Source organism: Nicotiana tabacum, chromosome 15, assembly GCF_000715075.1.
Source record: "Nicotiana tabacum cultivar K326 chromosome 15, ASM71507v2, whole genome shotgun sequence".
Lineage (NCBI taxonomy): Eukaryota > Viridiplantae > Streptophyta > Magnoliopsida > Solanales > Solanaceae > Nicotiana > Nicotiana tabacum.
The window spans coordinates 79,330,007-79,349,438 of record NC_134094.1 but is presented as its reverse complement, the minus strand read 5'-3'; the positions used below and the strand labels follow the sequence as shown (position 1 = coordinate 79,349,438).

At 34.6% G+C, this 19,432-nt stretch overlaps 1 protein-coding gene across 3 annotated transcripts; it reads right to left on the bottom strand.

The window, feature by feature from the left end:
- Positions 1 to 3,757: 3,757 nt before the first annotated feature.
- On the bottom strand, positions 3,758 to 16,249 carry LOC107775725 (uncharacterized). 3 transcript variants are annotated; one of them, XR_012699319.1, is made up of 9 exons: positions 15,831 to 16,249; positions 15,671 to 15,737; positions 8,219 to 8,258; positions 7,985 to 8,117; positions 7,600 to 7,671; positions 6,203 to 6,283; positions 5,507 to 5,568; positions 5,269 to 5,395; positions 3,758 to 4,063 (listed from the first exon to the last, which is right to left on the bottom strand). XR_012699319.1 is itself a non-coding variant. In XM_075230909.1 (9 exons), exons 1-8 carry the CDS (start codon positions 16,122 to 16,124, stop codon positions 5,329 to 5,331), a joined length of 816 nt encoding a protein of 271 aa, XP_075087010.1. In that variant the 5' UTR covers positions 16,125 to 16,249; the 3' UTR covers positions 3,758 to 4,063; positions 5,310 to 5,328. The 3 variants fall into 3 exon arrangements, 2 of the variants coding, with proteins under 2 accessions (XP_075087010.1, XP_075087009.1); XM_075230909.1 differs by having other exon boundaries at positions 5,310 to 5,395; XM_075230908.1 differs by having other exon boundaries at positions 5,301 to 5,395; positions 15,831 to 16,248.
- Between the last annotated feature and the right edge of the window lie 3,183 nt (positions 16,250 to 19,432).

Below are 19,432 nucleotides of genomic sequence, written 5' to 3'. Positions count from 1 at the left end.
TTCCTATTGTATTCTTCAATTGAATTGACTAACTAATTCATCTAGTTTATTGGTTGACGGGGTTAATATTGTGCATAAGAATCTGTCGAGTTCTTACTCGCCTATTCAAGCTAACCTAACGCCTATATGTGTATGGAATTAGAACTAGCAAGAACGCATTTATAATTCCTTAACATCAACCAAGCAAGGCAATTAGGTATATATCTATACTAACCGCGAATCCGTTCCCTGATGCCCAGGTTCAAGAACTTGCTCTACTCAATCCTATGTGCAATCTAGAATTTTCACTTTCGAGTTCAATTCTAGATTCGTAGATAATATTGAATTGGTGATCAAACAATCAAATAATTAAGCGCGAGATTAAATAAATAAACCAATATAATAAATCAAGAAAGAAAAAATCAATATTCGAATAATAATAGTCATGAAAGAACCACAACCCTAGAACGTGAAGTTTAGCTCCACATAGACATATTAGCCAAATAACAAATCATACAAAGAAATATAAAAATTACTAAGTTGGCGGAAGAAGATGAAATACGGCCTCCACGACGGCTCTTTTCTCTCCCTCGGTCGAATCCCCTTCAAAAAGTGTGTTCGATGCCTTAAAAGAGGCGTTTTTGACTTATATATTGCATACAAAAGTCGTGGGCCAAAGTTTCCCTTTTCCTTTTCCGAATCAGCTTTAGGGATTGATGCTGGGGTGGATGCTTCGCGTCCACCTCAGCTTGAACTTATCAGCATCGAATACTGGGGTGGATGCTTCCGTCCACCCTCTGTTCATCCACCCTCTGTTCCCTCAACCTTGCTGTGCCCAGGCGCGGATGCTAAGGTGGATGCCTTCTCCCGACTTCACTGCTAAGGGTGAACCAACTAGCCTTTTTTGCAAGGTTGGATGTGACGCATCCACCCTCTTCTCATATAGCTAGAGCATCTTTTCTTCAAATTTTTGCACTCCAAACATCCTAAGTCATCACATACAACTTAATTAGTCATAAAACCAATAATTATCGCATGTTGGGTATTTTAAAGACCAAATAGCACCAAAAAACGGTTAAAACATGAATAAAACAACATTAAAACATATAAGAATATGCCCAACATCAACACACCCATTTGCAAAGTTTTACATTCACTTATTTTCTTATGTAGGTGATCTCCCCTTCACATTTGGCAGTTATTGTGATGGTTTAATTTAGACATCCATAATGGGTGGACCCAAGCCCCAAAAACTAACACAAAGAAAGACACTTGTTTTGTCTTGGTCTACCCATCAATATAGCAATGCATTTTTAAAGCACTTACTGGAATCCCTAAAACACCAAAACATATTAAATAACCTAGAGAATGTTACAAGTGCACAATCTTTCAAGTTGAGGCCTTTAGGTATTATACTCCCGTGGATCCAAAGCCGCCGGAGCCTCTCACAGTTGAGTCCAGATTATCGACCTCCTCAACCTCTGGTTTCACAATTATCTCAATGATGAGTTGTGCTATTCTATCACCAACCTTCACTTCAAAATCAACCTCTGCAGTCAGCATCTATAACACCACCTCCGACGTCTATGGACTGCTTCCATGTCAACCCTGATCGCGGTGCTATCACCATCAAAACCAATAATAATACCCAAAACTATTAGGCTTTTTCCCTCTAAATACCTTGAAAAGAACTAAAAAATATCATCTACAAGAAAGGCAGATTGTTGAATTTCTGCTTCCTCATTTATGATTTACTAGAATAATAAGTAGTTTAGTCAGTCTTTTTGTTTAAATTTAAATTTAGTTGGATAAGTAAGTTGTGATATTTTAGATTTTAAATTTTGAATATTTATTCTGCAAATTCTGCTTTCAAGTTGGCTATTTAAAGCCTCCTATGCTTAATAAAAAATTGAGAGACATTTTTAATCAATATTTTTAATATTCTTGTTGCCCCATCTTTTAAAAAATCAAACACAGATCAAGATTTAGAGCCATTAGATTGAGAATAGGTGCAGGTCAATATATATACACATATATACTCCACTTTGAAAATTTTCACCTATATATACCCCAATTGTGACACTCACTTTTGAGACGTTCTAAAATATGTGATGATGGTGTTCTAATCTCACTAATTTCGGTTAATCCTTTTGTATTATATAACATCCACTAAAAGAAAAAGTATTTCCTATTAAAAGTTTTTTCTTTTGGAAACTCAAATTTCACAGCATTCCTTGGTGAAAGTTAGGTGTATGATAGTATTTGCAAGTGATTTGTATATTTGGTGCGAGTTACCTTTCCTCCTATGAATATGACCCTAATAAGCACAAAGCCGAATTGTGTCTCGTGTCTCAAAGTTTGGCGATGACTTCAAGGAACTTGATTCATATTTACCTTTTCTTATCTTAGAAGCCTTGAGAGGGAGTGATAAATAGAAAATATATACTCCCTTTTTTCTAATTTATTTGAACCTACAGAGTTTAAGCAAAAAAGAAAATTTTTAAAATTTGTGGTCTAAAACAATGCATAAATATTTGTGTGACTATAATTAAGAATAAAAAGCGAATTTTAAAGTTAAATTGTCTTCAAATTTTTAAAAAATTCATTCTTTTTTAAACGGACTAAAAAATAAATAAGTTAATTCTTTTTTAATTCCATTACCTAAACATACTATATTTCCACTACTTTAGTTATTTGCTATGCAACATCGACGATACGACAATTCAAATCAAATAAACTCAACATAGCCTAATATGAGTGTGTCAACAGCTTACTAAACTAAGTTAGATATAAAGCTTAAGCATTTTATTTTCTTGCACTAGAAATATTAGGGGTTCTTATCGGGCAGATTGGGAGGATATTTACGCTAACAGTTTGGCATATCGCTTATCGGTTTATAAATATAATAATTCGCTAGTCAATCAATAAGATATCGAACGGATTTGTATCGAATTAATAATTATCGGGCGGTTTATCGAATTATCAATTAAGAAAAAATTTGGAGTAAAGCATCACATATGCTTTGTCTTTGCAATAATTCTGGACGAAGTAAATGAAGCCTTTTGTATTGAAAATTGAACTAGCTGAGTAGGTCTAGAAAATAGAAACCGAACCCCAATAATTTGGGCAACGAGATTACCAACCACCTTTAGCTTAAATCATATAGTACTTGTCTAAATGGAAGTAGCAGACTAGTCTGTCCCAACTAACTTAAATCCAATCCTACATCAAGGTCTACATCTGTTACTAGATCATGACCTTATTCCATATACCTTGGACCGACCAATAAATATTACTTAAAAAAATATACATAGAGGTAAAAGTATAAATATAAAAATTCTTAACGGGTTAACGATTTATCCGATAAGGAAATTGAGTAATCCGCCCCCAAACCGTTAAGCCGTTATGTATAAAATTTCAATCCGTTCACCTATCATTACCCTGATAATCTGATACCAGTAAGCCATAAGTTGTTTTCGCGGCTCGGTTAACGGTTACGGTTCGATTTTGAACGACCATAACTAGAATAGCACTTGGGCACGTTTGTAACAATGTTTGGAAGGAGAGGGAGTGGTAACAACTAACAGGGAGTACATACGAAATTGCATCAAGACCAAACCTAATATTCGCAACACCGTTTACTTTTTGTTCAAACTTCAGTAACAAAGTAGTATTAGCAAATTGCAATTAGCAACAATATATTTCGATTTGTTTCTCAAATGAGAAAAGGTAGCAACGGGAGAAAGCGATAGATGAGTAATGCATTTTTAACTCAAAATTTGAACAGGAACAAATCAAATAAAACCTTTACATAACAGCTCATAATTTCAAATACCTCCTTTTATTATCAGGAGTTTAAATTTTACATCAGTTATACCTGTGTGACTGTGTCCAGTCATGTAAAGATGGTTGCTATACTTCCCTCTCTCTTCTACTCTTTTTTTCTTTAGAACAATAATTCACTCCATTTCTTTCTGTTCTATCTTCAACAGTGTATGAAAGACGAGAAACCATATGTGTTCTCCCTTTTTTGTTCTGGAGTCCTTTCTCTTCTTTCCATCTCCTTTTTAACAGTGCAAACAAACTGCAAAGTATATGAGATTTGGTCACATTCATGAGATGGTCTAGATTGGTATTAGTATGGATACGGAAAAATCATTCTAGTATTAAATAGAATAGACATAGACAAGGGAAGAATAAACATAGATAGAAATAGATAGTGGAAGAATTAAGAAAAAAAAAAAAAAAACTTTGGCACCCTTGGATAAAGAATCGTATAATCTTATATATGTTTCTAATGCATGTGTGGATCAATATTTTAGATGACAAATCGATTCTAACATGGAACATTAAAGATACTTATTCCTTCTTTTTCCTTTTCTTTTCGTGTAAATGCTGCAGCAGGAATAACCAGCTGACGAACATCAGAAACACTGAGGTCCAACAATACTTCAACATCATAAACTTTTCATACAAACATCTTCTGAAATATATCTTTTGGTGTTCGATTGATGTAGCGAAAACATTCTTACATAAGCATCATGCTCATTCACCATGTCAATGTACTCCGTAAATCGCTTGCTTTTAAAAAATATGTTATCTGATTAAGCATCTGATTTTGACCTAAATCATTACTAGTTTAAAGTAGTCCAATCCATAAAATGTCATCCTCCAAATGCTAGACCACCATATGCAAACAAGAAAGAGAAGCAATTAGATACTAATAGGTTTTCTCCCTCGTCTTCATATCCAGGCCAAACTTGCAGCCGTAAAGCTGCATCATGGTTACTTAAAATATATTTGCTTAGTTCCGTTCTCAGGCTTGGTTAACTCATCATGCACTCCTAAATGATACTCGCGACTGAGCCATAGATAATATGAATGCAAAAAGGTGTCATGTAATAAACAGTCTTGTGTCCGTTCACACACATATGAAGCTAGTTGTAATTTACGGTAATGCTGTCTAAACATAGTACAATCTAATTATCAAAGCTGTCTAAACACAGTATAATCTAATTCTCTAACATGAATAACCAGAGTATCTACAAATAACAGTATCAACAGACATAGGCAGATCAAGAATTCTTGCGGCTGCATAAAAAAGATATATTTTTATACCTTTCCTTTAGCTATTTGTACACAAGTTACTAGTCCACATCCTAATTTGGAATGTCATTGACATGTTTCAAGATGATTCACCATTTAATTGAGTGACACGTGATTTTATAAAACTAACAATGAAAGTGTAAATTCGGTCAAGCTGAAACATATGTAAATCGAGAAACATACTTTGGTGAGAAATTTCGGAACAACGAATTTACCATACTCACTGCACTTGAGTGTATTCTCTTAGTTGAGGTTCCAGTTTCTACATTTGCAATGAACCTTGGCAAGAGCAGCCATGTAATCATCAGACCTATTAATGAATATTAATAAGAGGCTCTTCGTCATGCTTACATATATTTCTAAGACAAACAACAAGTATACTGAATTTGCATATATCTAGCTAAAACACCCTTCATCGAACCTTGATCCGTAAGCCGATTGACAAGCAGCAATTAAATGAACTTTAGCTGCATCTGGCTCATTCTGGAAATAAAAAAACAGCAAAATAGCTCATCATGTAAGCTGTTGGAGTTCCAGTATTCAAAGCTTAAGTAGAAAATCTGATAGTAATCTCTCCAACTCAGGCCATTCTTATGCAAATTTAACCATTGTAGATGTTTCAAAGATCTCCTTTACTGTGGGAAGAAACTAATCTTTATCCTAATTTAGTTCCATTGACAAGGAAAACAGTAAAACACAATAATTGTAATAAAGTAAATCACTATGCTAATATTCTTTCTTCTGTGACTACATAATTGCCATCATATGAAAATTAAGCAGTGCGTGACTATTGAACTTAGCCTGAAAGAATCACATGACCATACGCATGTGAGGCCACAGTGGAAGATGGTATTTCAGTTACTTTCATAAAGACTATCAAAAGCAACCGTTGCACTTTACGTCAATCAAAGTCACTACTCTACCTCAGTTTTGAGAACAAAATCATGGCATACACAATTTATTAAAAAAGTATCGGATATACAGGTTCATTCTCAGAGTAATGTGTGCATTGTGAAAGTAAGCAGGGGTCAAGATAAGCTAAATTACTTCCAGTTCCAAGAGCAATCTGGCAGAAGAATCACCATAGTAAATGTAGGGCCTAGAGATTAGTAAAAACCTGGGATTCGTAGTACAACCCAGCATACAGAGAAGCATAGAAATATTCATTTGGCTGTCCACTTGAAAATGCAGCAACAAGCTTCAGAATTAAGGAATAGTTTGTAGTTAGTGAAAATATTGACACCAATCAAAGCTGCAAATTAGAGGAAATACATATAGTGTAGATCATAGGAACAACTCATAGATATTTTAAAATAGAATGCTTCAAAGAAAGGAACTAGATTTAAGGGCAAGTTCTATAAAGCGATAGTTAGACCAGCCATGTTGTATGGAGCCAAGTGTTGGTCAGTCAAGAAATCTCATGTACAGAAGTTGAAAGTAGTGGAAATAAGGATGTTGAGATGGATGTGGGGGCATACCAGGAAAGACTAGATTATGAATGAATATATTAGGGACAAGGTGGGCATGGCTCCTGTGAAAAATAAGTTGCGGGAATCGAGGCTGAGATGGTTCGGACATGTGAAGAGGAGAGACTCTGATGCCCGGGTTAGGAGGTGTGAGAGGTTGACCATGGCGGGTCAGAGGAGGGGTAGAGGGAGGCCTAAGAAGTACTGGTGTGAGGTGATTAGGCAGGACATGACTCTACTTCAACTCACCGAGGACATGACCCTCGATAGGAGGGAGTGGAGGTCGAGAATTAGGGTTGTGGGTTGACAGACAGTCAAGAGTTTCGTCTAGTCTTTTCAGTAGTATTAGTACTAGCCTTGTATTTTCCTATTCTTAGCCCCTTGCTATTACACGGTGTGTCATTATTTCCAGTAGGATTGGCTCTATTCTTGTAGTGTCATATTCTTAGATCTTTGTTATTGTAAGTTGCACCATTTGCTTCCGTGTCTTATTAACTTGATGTTGCTATTGTCTGTTTATTGCTTCATTTTCACTATTCTTGAACCGAGGGTCTTTCGCAAACAACCTCTCTACCGTCATAAGGTAAGGGTAAGATCTACGTACATCTTACCCTCCCCAGACCCCAGTTATGGAATTTCACTGGGTTTGTTGTTGTTGTTGTTGTTGTGTTGCTTCAAAGAAAGGAACTGTCATAATTTAGTAACAATCACTATGCTCTCAGTTTAGGACATATTATAAGAAAGGTTGGACTGAAATAAATACGAATGTTTTGAAATAAATCTCGTCAAGAAACTCTTTCATAATTTAGTAAGAATCACCAGGCTCTCAGTTTAAGTTATATGAACAAGCAACTGAAGGAGTAGAGACAATCTCTAGTACAAGAACAAGAGAGTGAAGGTGAATGAAATAGAAACATATTGCCTACTTCGGTTAGTATTCGTTTATGATCAGGGTAAGAATTGAACAAGCACTAGAACAAACTAACTTGAAACTAATCAAAAGCTAAAATGAATTGCTTTATTCTGACAACAAAACCATATTCCATACATTTTCTGGGTCACCACCGTCTTTAAACATGTTATAAGCTTCTCGCATGACTGGTCGTGAATCTCTACCTACCTGCACACATCAGATAAGCTGTTGGAAGGTTCAAATTTTAGTTGTTGTAAGTAAATATACAAATAGAATCTAGAAAATGGCTACAATAAGATGCTTGATCAAATCATTCTACACATAACAGAATCTCAATAGAGTAAAAAATTCTCAATTTGGAAATATTAGTACAAACTAACTCTTAGAACATGACGAAGTTTCATTTAATAGCCATATTTGGGTATCAGTGCGTCAATCAAAAAACATCAATCCTCTATTAATAGGCAAAAAATGCAGAACAGAAGTTTGATAGTCTAGCTATGCAGACGAAGTCACTTACCTCAAGATATCTTTTTCTTGCTTCACCAACTCCATACAGTTGAGCTTCACAGAGGAAGCACCATATCGACTCCTCTGTGTCATTTGGATTCTGGGCAACATCTAAACGGAATTGTTCCGCACCCTCCTCATACCTAACCAGACGCAACCAGTTTAAGTTGTGCTTGTCTTTTTTCTTAATAAAGGCCCAAAAATTTAATACAAACTAGTATAAGATAAGTGGAAAAGTTATTACCTATCAAGATAATATAGAGACAACCCCCTTTGCCAAAGATCTGATTACCCAATGAAAGATAGCAGTCAATAAAAGTTAATGCCCATCCTTATTATAGCTTGCAGCAAAAACACAAATAAACTTTACATGGCTTTTATGAATAGACAATCTTCATTTGACTAGAGAAGAAAATGGAACTTTTCACCAACTCATAGTATCTAAAGGTCTGACCCAAATAACAATAATGGTAAAATTAGAGTCAAATCCACTTTACCCCTTAACCTTTAAGGGCTAGGAAACAATACTCCCTTCACGTTTTGAATGGGAAAGGGAACCCCTTCCCGTGAAACAATTTTTTTTAAATAAAATTCTTTTCTTTTTTCAATAGATAACTTTTAGAATAACTGATAATCGGCTTAATGTATGCATATTTTGATATATACCGCCTCACATTTTGCTCATGTCTCGACGATTTGAGATGTTTAATATGATTATTTGTGCTAAATTTAGGTATTTCTATGTGTAGGGATCATTCGGACACAATTTGGGGCGAAATGGAACGAATTGGAGCGAAATCGGGACAAAAAGGCAAAAAGTGAAATTTGAGGGCCACAACCAGCATGGGGCGCTGGCTGGGGCGCAATTTACAGCAGCCAAAATATTTGAGCGCCAGGGCCAGCGCCCCACGCTGACCTGGACGCTCAAGACGGAAAAGTGTCCTTTTTCGACTAGGACTCGGTTATTTCGACCCCTAGATGCCCCCAACTCATATAAAAGCCAACCTAAACCTATTTTAAAAGAAAGAGGATGTTTTGAGAGAAAAAACACAAGCACAAAGCCGCCGTGGAGGTCGAAATTCATCAAGTTCCATCTTTCTCTCACCAAACTTAGTAATTTTTATGTTTCTTTGTATGATTTATTGTTTGGCTACCATGTCTATGTGGAGCTAAACTTCTCGTTCTAGGGTTGTGGTTCTTTCATGACTATTGTTATTCGGATATTGATTTTGCCTTCTTGATTTATCATATTGGTTTATTTATTCAATCTTGCGCTTAATTATTTAATTGCTTGATCACCAATTGAATACTATCTACGAATCTAGAATTGAACTCGAAAGTGGGAATTCTAGATTGCATATAGGATTGAGTAGAGCAAGTTCTTGAACTCGGGCATCAGGGAACTGATTCGTGGCTAGGATAGACATATACCTAATTGCCTTACTTGGTTGATTTACAGCAATTATAAATGCGTTCTTGTTGATTCTAACTCCATAGACATATAAGCGTTAGGTTAGCTTGAATAGGCGAGTAAGAACTCGACAGATTCTTATGAGCAATATTAACCCTGTCAACCAATAAGCTAGATAAATTAGTCGATCAATTCAATTGAAGAATACAATAGGATTGTTAGATAGCCCATAACCCTAGATCGTTTTCATTACATTGATATCATAAAAATCTGCTCTTTCTCTGTTCAAAGTTCATTATTTATATTTTTTTATCTAATTAGTTTAGAATTAAATATTTTTAGGTTTAATTCTTGTTTAGATAATTAGGATAGTCTAATTTAGTTAATAGTTAATCACAAGTCCTCGTGGGTTCGACATCCGACTTTTAGTCACTTTATTACTTGACGACCGCGTATACTTGCGTGTGCGTTTGGCTGCAACAAGTTTTTGGTGCCGTTACCGGGGACTTAGAAATTAACTATTTTTCTACATTAGGCTTTTACTTTTATCTTTACAAGTTTTTTTTCTTCTCTTTTTGTAAATATTTTATTTTTATAACTATTTGATTTTTCTCTTAGTGTGTTTCTAGTTCTTTCACCATGACATCTGGGGATGAAATATATGGAGGTAAGGTTATTGATGAAGACTCTTGGCTGACGGAAGACTTATATAGCCTGTCATTTTGGGCTTGTCATGACCTGAACTCTTGGAAATCTGAATTTGAATATGGGAATAAGGGTTGGTATTGGGACGAATATTCTCGATTAAGGGAATATGCGGAACGACGTTGTCTTCTGACAACGTTGGTGAATGATTGGTCTAAGGAGAGAGATGATCTTGCACATAAAATTGATAATTTTGGCTTGGCTGTGCATAACTTGGATGCAAATTTGAATGAAAAGTTTGATGCGTGTAATGGCCAACAATTTAATGATGAGTTGTGTGAAGCTGAAAAAAATCTTCTAGACCAAATTGTGGAGCTAAAACGAGAATACCAATCATTAGACCATGTTTTTCTTGAGGATGCCAATGTTGAGAAGAATGCTCTAGAGTCATATGAGGGAATACATAACATTACTTTGGGAGACTTGAGTGTGTGTATATATGGGGATGTAAATAGTAGTACAAAACATGAGTTAAGGCGCATTAGACCTCGTTCCAATTATTTTTCCACATTGTGTTTAGATAGTAAGATAGTAATCGAGCCATCTGAGCCAATGAGGGGGTCAAAGGGTGAGGATGAGAGTGCCTATATTCTTGAATTTGTTGTGCCAAAAAGCAAAAATTACATTCCTCATCTAAAGGCCGAGAAGTGTAAAGTGAAAAATTTATTACTTGGCATGGTTATCGTTGTAGCCCCACTACTGGAGCATAGCCGCAGACTGGATGCCATGTTAGGGGCTCAATTCATAAGTTCGAGGTGGAGGCAAAAAGCGGTTCACGTCGTGCCGCTACATTAAATTAGGCATTTGTTGGGAGGCAACCCAACTTTACTGCTTTATTTATTTTTGTTTATTTTATTATTTTTGTAGTGTTATTTTGTTTTGTAGGATTATGAGCATAGGAAGAAAAGTCACTGGAAGCGTGCAAAAGCGAGCCAGATGGTTGGAACTAGTGTGAGGTACCCGCACAAAGGACCATCCATGGGAGAAGTCTGAGTACCCCATGAGCTGCTATTGCTTCGGCCTTTGGTATTTCAGGGAGTTTCTTGTCCACCCTAGTTATTTTTACTTTATTTGTGCATTGAGGACACTGCACTCTTTTAAGTGTGGGGTGGAAGATTCTCTATTCTTTCTATAGTATTATATTAGTATATTGTTAGTTTCTTATCTTTTTATTGTTAGCTAGCTTCTTATTTTTAATAGCATAGTTAGTAGAATTAATGGTGTAGTATAGTAGTAGTAGTAATTAAAAAAAGATTAAAAAAAAAAAGAAAAAAATTGAGAAAAAATTGAAATTTTGTTTTTGGACTTTTCCCGACGATGGATCTGTTGGACAATTTTCTTGAGGGATTAAAGTCCGATTAAAAATACCAAAAAGATTTTCTTTTTTTTTATTTTTGATAGTTAGGTAGTATCCCTTGGTTTTTCTTTGGACGCCGGTTCTTTTCCAAGGGTGTAGCTCGAACCGGGTGTTTTGTTTTATTTTTTTTGAGTAGGATAAGGGAGAAAACTGAGGTGCTCAGAGATACCTTTTGATATGTTTGGTGTTGGCAAGTTAAGTTAGAGCATGCACTCTGTCTTCCTGCATATATAATTTGAATTGTAATGCCCAAGTAGATTAAGTAGCCTACTCTTTGACGCCTTTTTCTCAGTTGATTGACTTGTATGCCACCTAGTGCAGTGTTCCTTAAATAATTCTCAACTTGATATGCTTGCTTGACTTGAGAATCACACAGAACCGTCTTGAGTGAGTCAAGTGCCATGTGTGTGTAAGGATTGTTGATATTCTGTGCTATCTTATGTAGTCTAGAACTTGCCCTGTGTGTTAATCAACGCGAAATCATTAAGTTGTGCTAGTCTAGGAGATGACATAGGCGTTTCTTGCTTGACCATAAAGGTGTTTGTCACTGACAAATAGAATTTTTCCATTGCTATCCCCTTTGAGCCTATAGACCGTTTCTTTGACACCCACATTACAAGCCGTACTCCTACTTTGTTCTTAATGTGAGATTGTTGAACCTTTACCTCCTAAGGCACTTAGTCGCTAGAAGAAGTAAGGTGAGAGATTGGGAAGTGGCTTTTGAGTGGAACCATGGAAGGGCCCTTAAGGTGCACTAAAATTGTGAATAAAGGTCACTAGCTTATGAACTTCAATGTATGGAGTGTGTAAAAAAAAAAGAAATTTTTTTAAAAGAAAGAGCAAACAAAAGTTCAAATAATGTAGAAAGACACACCTCCTAATCCTTGTCACTCGTGCTAGTGAAACCATAGAGGTGCTTGATGGAAAATAGGGCTATGTTAGTTATGGTGTATGACAAATGAATGGGTTGCGAAGCAATTGCGCTTGAATTGTGAGTGTAGTGTATTAAAGTGCTTAGGAGGGTTAGTCACTATTCCTAAATGTATCCTACCCGTCCCTTAGCCTACATTACAATCTTAAAGTCCTAATTGATCCTAGATTTAGCTAGCTTATATTAGTAGAGATGTACACTACGGGCAAGCTTATGGTACGACCACGGGATGCACATGAATTCTTTGTGAGAGTGAGTGAATGTTGTTCAATTGTGTGATGTCCTTAATTTATGTTCAATGACATATTTAAATTTGTGGACTACTTTGATATTCACTCTTTTGCTTGTGGTGAGGGCACTTGATCTCATGACGGATTGGTGATATTGTACACTTTCTTGTGTTGGGTGAGTGCATGAGTTGAGGATGCTTAGTGGTAACGAGTTGTCTCTTGAGGTAAGGTGGTTGTGGAGAGGTTGCTTGAGTTGATTGAGCTGGTTGAAAAACATTGAGTATACTTGGGCTATTTAAAAACAGGAAGAATGTGAAATTTGTGTGTTCATGCTTAATTGCCGACATCGATCATAGTCAAAAGGTAGGGTGTTTGATTGAGTTAATTGTGAGGTCCTCTTTCATAGTGCTAAGTATATTTAGGGGGTGCTAATATAGTTCCATTGCTCGAGGACGAGCAAGAGTCTAAGTGTGGGGTGTTGATAATCGGCTTAATGTATGCATATTTTGATATATACCGCCTCACATTTTGCTCATGTCTCGACGATTTGAGATGTTTAATATGATTATTTGTGCTAAATTTAGGTATTTCTATGTGTAGGGATCATTCGGACACAATTTGGGGCGAAATGACGCGAATTGGAGCGAAATCGGGACAAAAAGGCAAAAAGTGAAATTTGAGGGCCACAGCTAGCGTGGGGCGCTGGCTGTGGCGCAATTTACAGCAGCCAAAATATTTGAGCGCCAGGGCCAGCCCCCCACTTTGACCTGGACGCTCAAGACGGGAAAGTGTCCCTTTTTTACTAGGATTCGGTTATTTCGACCCCTAGATGCCCCCAACTTATATAAAAGCCAACCTAAACCTATTTTAAAAGGAAGAGGGTGTTTTGAGAGAAAAAACACAAGCACAAAGCTGTCGTGGAGGCCGAAATTCATCATGTTCCATCTTTCTCTCACCAAACTTAGTAATATTTATGTTTCTTTGTATGATTTGTTGTTTGGCTACCATGTCTATGTGGAGCTAAACTTCACGTTCTAGGGTTGTGGTTCTTTCATGGCTATTGTTATTCGGATATTGATTTTGCCTTCTTGATTTATCATATTGGTTTATTTATTCAATCTTGCGCTTAATTATTTAATTGCTTGATCACCAATTGAATACTATCTACGAATCTAGAATTGAACTCGAAAGTGGGAATTCTAGATTGCATATAGGATTGAGTAGAGAAAGTTCTTGAACTCGGGCATCGGGGAACGGATTCGTGGTTAGGATAGACATATACCTAATTGCCTTGCTTGGTTGATTTACAGCAATTATAAATGCGTTCTTGGTGATTCTAACTCCATAGACATATAAGCGTTAGGTTAGCTTGAATAGGCGATTAAGAACTCGACAGATTCTTATGAGCAATATTAACCCTGTCAACCAATAAGCTAGATAAATTAGTCGGTCAATTCAACTGAAGAATATAATAGGATTGTTAGATAGCCCATAACCCTAGATTGTTTTCATTACATTGATATCATAAAAATTTGCTCTTTCTCTGTTCAAAGTTCATTATTTATATTTTTTTATTTAATTAGTTTAGAATCAAATATTTTTAGGTTTAATTCTTATTTAGATAATTATGATAGTCTAATTTAGTTAATAGTTAATCACAAGTCCTCGTGGGTTCGACATCCGACTTTTAGTCACTTTATTACTTGACGACCGTGTATACTTGCGTGTGCGTTTGGCCGCAACAGAAGCTCGGGTGAGGTTATTATTTCCAAAAGCTCAAGATATGACAAACAATTAGGATCTATATAATTTATGGAGTTATCCTTTAGCCTTCTTCCTGCATAGTTAAAATATGATGTAATGCAAAAACGCCTCCATAATAAATTTTCAAATGTGACATTATCAACTATAATTTCTGTTCAATAAAGATATTTTCAAAATAAGTAAAGTTTAATATTGCTTTAGTATAATAATTTTAATGTACAAAGAAAAAATAAATTAATTAATATTCATAGAAACAATTCTTTCATCTAATATATATGTCAGAGAATTGATTATTTCAGTGTATCTTTTTCCTTTTAAATTGAAATGCTCAGCATATTTCCTGAATTTTGTATGCAAGATTTTTTTTCTTTATTGCAAAAATTTTAACAATGGCCTCGATATAATATAAGAATATCTTAAATTTTACAAGCAAGAAAGACGAAATTCAAGTATTGGTTTGGATGAAAAATATTATACTTCACCTTTGAAAGGATAGAGAAAGAAAAAAAATATTTATTTTGAAAAAGAAATTCTCACCAAAAATATATTGCATAAGGGGGTTCCTTTTCCCATTCAAACTATGAGGGCTATTGCTTCCGAACCCTTAACGGTTAAGGGGGTAAAGTGGATTTTACTCATAAAATTACTCAATTGGAATGCATTTCTTTGAACTGTATTTCTTCTATTAGTCTCTGTAAGAGCATGTTTGGATTAGCTGATTATAAATAGCTGATAAGCTTGAAGTGCTGAAAAATATTTTTAAGTGCTGAAACTGATTTTTAAAATAAGCATTTACGTGTTTGGATAGACGTGCTGAAACTGGTAATAAGCAGTTGATATGTTTGGTAGAAAAGTGCTGATAAGCTATTCTCTTGTTAAAAAGACTAAAATACCCTTAAAGTTTTTACAAAAAATTATGAATTAAAAAGTTTCTTTGTAGAGAAAATGATAAACAACGAATATGGAATGAAGAGAAAATTAAAAAATTTATTTTGAAAAAAATATTTCGTAAATTAAAAAATATTATTAAGGATAAAACTAGTAAAAGTCATGGTCAAACTAAATGTGCTTATAAGCTGAAAAGTCATAAGTTGGGGGTGACCAACTTATGGCTTATAGATGATTTTAACTTATAAGCACTTTGGATGTTTACCAAACACGTAGAAAAGCCAAAACGTGCTTATAAGCTAGTTTGGCCAGCTTACAAGCTTAGCCAAACACCCTCTAGTTTCATTTGCGTAATAATAGGACAAATTATTAATGCGCTTTAATTTGTATCAATCAATTAAGAAGCTCACATGCTTTCTGGCGAGGATCAAGTTCAATTGCCTTGTCAAACTCCACCAAAGACCCTAACACGTCGCCCTTCATTACAGAACCAAAAATTTCTGATCCCTCAAATCAATTGAACTAGTAAAAAACAATCAGTAAACTGAAAGAGAAATCAAGAATAATTACCTGTCTGAAAAGTTGCATTCCCCTTCGAATTGCCATTACAGCATCACGAGCTGAGTTACCACTTGTTAATGCATCCCAGAGCCCAGAAACTGAGGGCAAGAATAGTCTTCTGGTCAAAGCTGGTAGTGGATTGTGATAAGTCTGAATTCTTGAAAAAGTGGCGCCCAAGAAAATATCACCATTCTGAAACTTGCTTGAGAATAGAGGTAAAGAACTTGAAGAAGGGCAGTACTTAAAGGGTTTAATGACTACAGAAACGGTGGGTTTGGGATGAAGGGTGTGGGTTAGTGCCATTATGGAAAGATGATAAGGTAACAACAGCTAAAGGCGTGGAGCCTCTGTTTCTTAGGACTGCTCACAGGGGAAGATGTTTTTCACAAAAAATACTCCATTTTTTATTTTTTTTTAAATCTCATTTCTGAATGATTTTTCAGTGTTTAACTGAATATAACAGTAGGTGACGAGGAAAAAAAAAGAATATAATCGTAGGTGACATTAGGGGTGTCGAAAGAAAACCATAAATCCCACCACATCGATAATCCGAATCAAATCGAGAAAAAAAAATTCGATGTGGTTTGAGATTGGAAAATAAAACCCGATCATAATTAGTTTGGTTTGGTTTTAACTAAAAAAAGTCAAACCGAAATCAAACCAACTGATAATACATTTATATAATTTTTAAAAATATTTTATACATATAAATATTTATTGTAATGTAATTTATAAATATTTCTTAAACTTTTTCACAGTTTTATCTTTTAACGTATTATTTCAAGTTTAGACTTAACATTCTTGAATGGTAAATAAATTTTAAAGCCCATAAATGTAGTAGCTCAAACAAAGTTCAAATCAATACTAATGCTAACAAAAGAAATTCAATTCAATTTAATACTAGGAATGACGATAATGTGAATGACGATAATGTTGGATAATTATTTTAGTTTTACATTGGTTTATAATGAAAATGCATAACTTAGTTTATCTTTTTCTTTAGTGCTTAGTTATGTAATTAATATTAATACTTATTAGCTATACTTATTTTAGCATGACCTATATAGTATTTTTAGATTATGTTAATTTTCACTATGGCTTATTAATTAGCAATATTTATTTTATGTAATTTTATTATTTTATCTTTGTTATTGAATATTTTAGTATAATGTTATGACTTATCTCATATTATTGTGTTAGTTTCTTGAAAAATACATTATATAGTTGTATTTTACTAGAATTTAAGAAATATTTGGAGTACAAGTTACATATTTTATGCTATGAAGACTTTACCGGAAAAAAACCCGAAAACCCCTAGAAAAATCGAGATTGAAAAACTCGACTTTGTTGGTTTGGTTTGGTTTATAAATTTAAAAATCCGACATAATTGGTTTGGTTTGATAATTGAAAAATTCGAACCAATTCGACCTATGTACACCCCTAGGTGACATACATCAATTTTACAATTGGGAAAGATAATGTACGAAAAATTCTATTTTTGTTATAAATAATATTTTATTTATGTGGAATGTCTATCTTTTAGAGACATTTTAGAATTTGTTATTTCGTGGGTAAAAGTAATTAGGGGTTCTATTCCATTGTAATTCATCCCAAATCAATAAAAAATTCTCTCTCTATTTTTCTCTGCAATACTCTTCTTCTTCTTTTATTGTTTTATAATACGTTATCAGCACGTGACTCTAACCAATTGAGTAGAGGGCGTTTGTTTTAATTTATAGATATACTATTAATTAGTTGTCTAATATTTGAGAAATTAAATCACTCGTGGAGAGAAGATATAGGAATTTATGTGAGGCTCAGGCTTTGAGATATGTGCATAGTGCCAACTTCTACATAAAATGGAGCATAATAATTGTCAATTTCTCCATGAACTTCCTTCAGGAATAAATTTAATGTAGGTATTTTATCTTATTTTTCTCTTTCAAATTCATAAAATTCTATAATTTAATTTTAAATACAAAGACAATAAATTTTGATTATAACTCTAAAAGAGTTTGAAAAATATTATAACAATCCGAAGTGGTAAATTTTCTATGTCTTGCCATGATCAAATTCATGTATGATCATGAGCACAAGCCGTCCCATTGAATTTGCTTCATTCTCGTTCTCTTAAGAGAATGTGGTAGCAATATGTGATAAGTCTGAAAGAAAATAAAATTATTACCGAGAAGGTACCAATGGATGTGGACGTGATAATAGACAAAATTATAATCATCATCATTGTGGCAATGAGAACAATAAGAATTCTCAAATAATCCTTCACTTGTGAAAGTAATGCTTGTCATCGATTTGACATTAGATTCTGTAAAGCACATATAGATAATTATGGTCCATTCATGATGTGAATGTAATAACATGTGATTTATGAATATATATTTATTCTTGAAAGAATATGAACGTGTCAGTGGTAGTGAATATACCACACCCACCTCTAGAAAGAGGTTTAAGAGGAAATAAGAAAATAATTTTATTATTATGACGTGAATAGTCATTGATCACGTACCTATTGTGATTATGCCAAAATATTATGGCAATATTATTATTACAGGGTAATAGTAATAGAAACAACATATCTTGCCTATAATGACTTTGACCATGACCATAACGGTAAAACGTTTTCCTTGGAAGAGATATTCACCTATGGATGTTGATGAATATGTTGTAGTACAAAATTAATTGAGAGCTCTCGAAGAGATTTTGGAGAAATAAAATTGATTATCAATAAGGTATTGTAGGGGTGGCATGTGGGCCGATCCAAACGGTCCCCGTCCGGTCCTTAACTAAATGGGCCAAATAGTCCCGGGCTAAATAGTTTTTTTCTAGGAACCGGCCCGGGACGCGGGCTAAATGGGCTAAGTAGGCCCAACGGCTAAAATATTAATTTTTTTAAAAAAAATTAGAATTGAAATTAGAGACAAAAAGATGTACAAAAAAATATTTAAGGCAATGCCTTGTAAATTTTATTATAGAATTATGACCTAAACTTTTTAATTTAAAATTTAAAGACAAAAATATTGTAAAGAGATATTCAAAGAAATGCCTTGCAATTTTATTATAGCATTAAAACAATATGGAAATATCTTTCTTAGTCTTCCTCCCCCTATGGAATGAGCATAATAAGGTGTTAATACCACCATTGAGAAGAAAAAGAAACTAATCAAGATGTGCCAAAATACAAGTTACATAATACATACTAATTTTTGTTCATACAAGTTACATGGTATCTCTTAAAAACTTCATAAATCCTTCAAGGTTCGGAGGAATTTCCGTTGGTGGTGGCGGAAAAGTAGCTTGGTCATCGCCGCTTCCATTATCGGGCGAAGCAGTATCCTCTGCAAATTCAGCTAGTAGTTCTTCGTAAGCTTCGTCTTCATCTGGTTGTGATTCAGCAAGTCCAAAATGTCTTCTTTCCGAATGGATCCAATCTCTGAAAAGTACTGATTTTTTCAAGCTCTCCCTCATAGACACTCTATAATCACCGAGTTGAAGTCTTGCTTGAATGAAAGCGCTCTCCGATGCCACTGTTGAAGCTTGAATAGTTAAAATGTCTCGGGCCATCTTTGAAAGAACCGGAAAGTATTTTCCTTTGT

Coding starts and splice junctions, on each gene's coding strand:
- LOC107775725 (XM_075230909.1), bottom strand. CDS start 16,124: ATGGCACTAACCCACACCCTTCATCCCAAACCCACCGTTTCTGTAGTC. Junction 15,738..15,830: donor GAATGCAACTTTTCAGACAG/GTAATTATTCTT, acceptor TCTGTAATGAAG/GGCGACGTGTTAGGGTCTTT. Junction 6,284..7,599: donor ACGGTGGTGACCCAGAAAAT/GTATGGAATATG, acceptor TTAATTCTGAAG/CTTGTTGCTGCATTTTCAAG.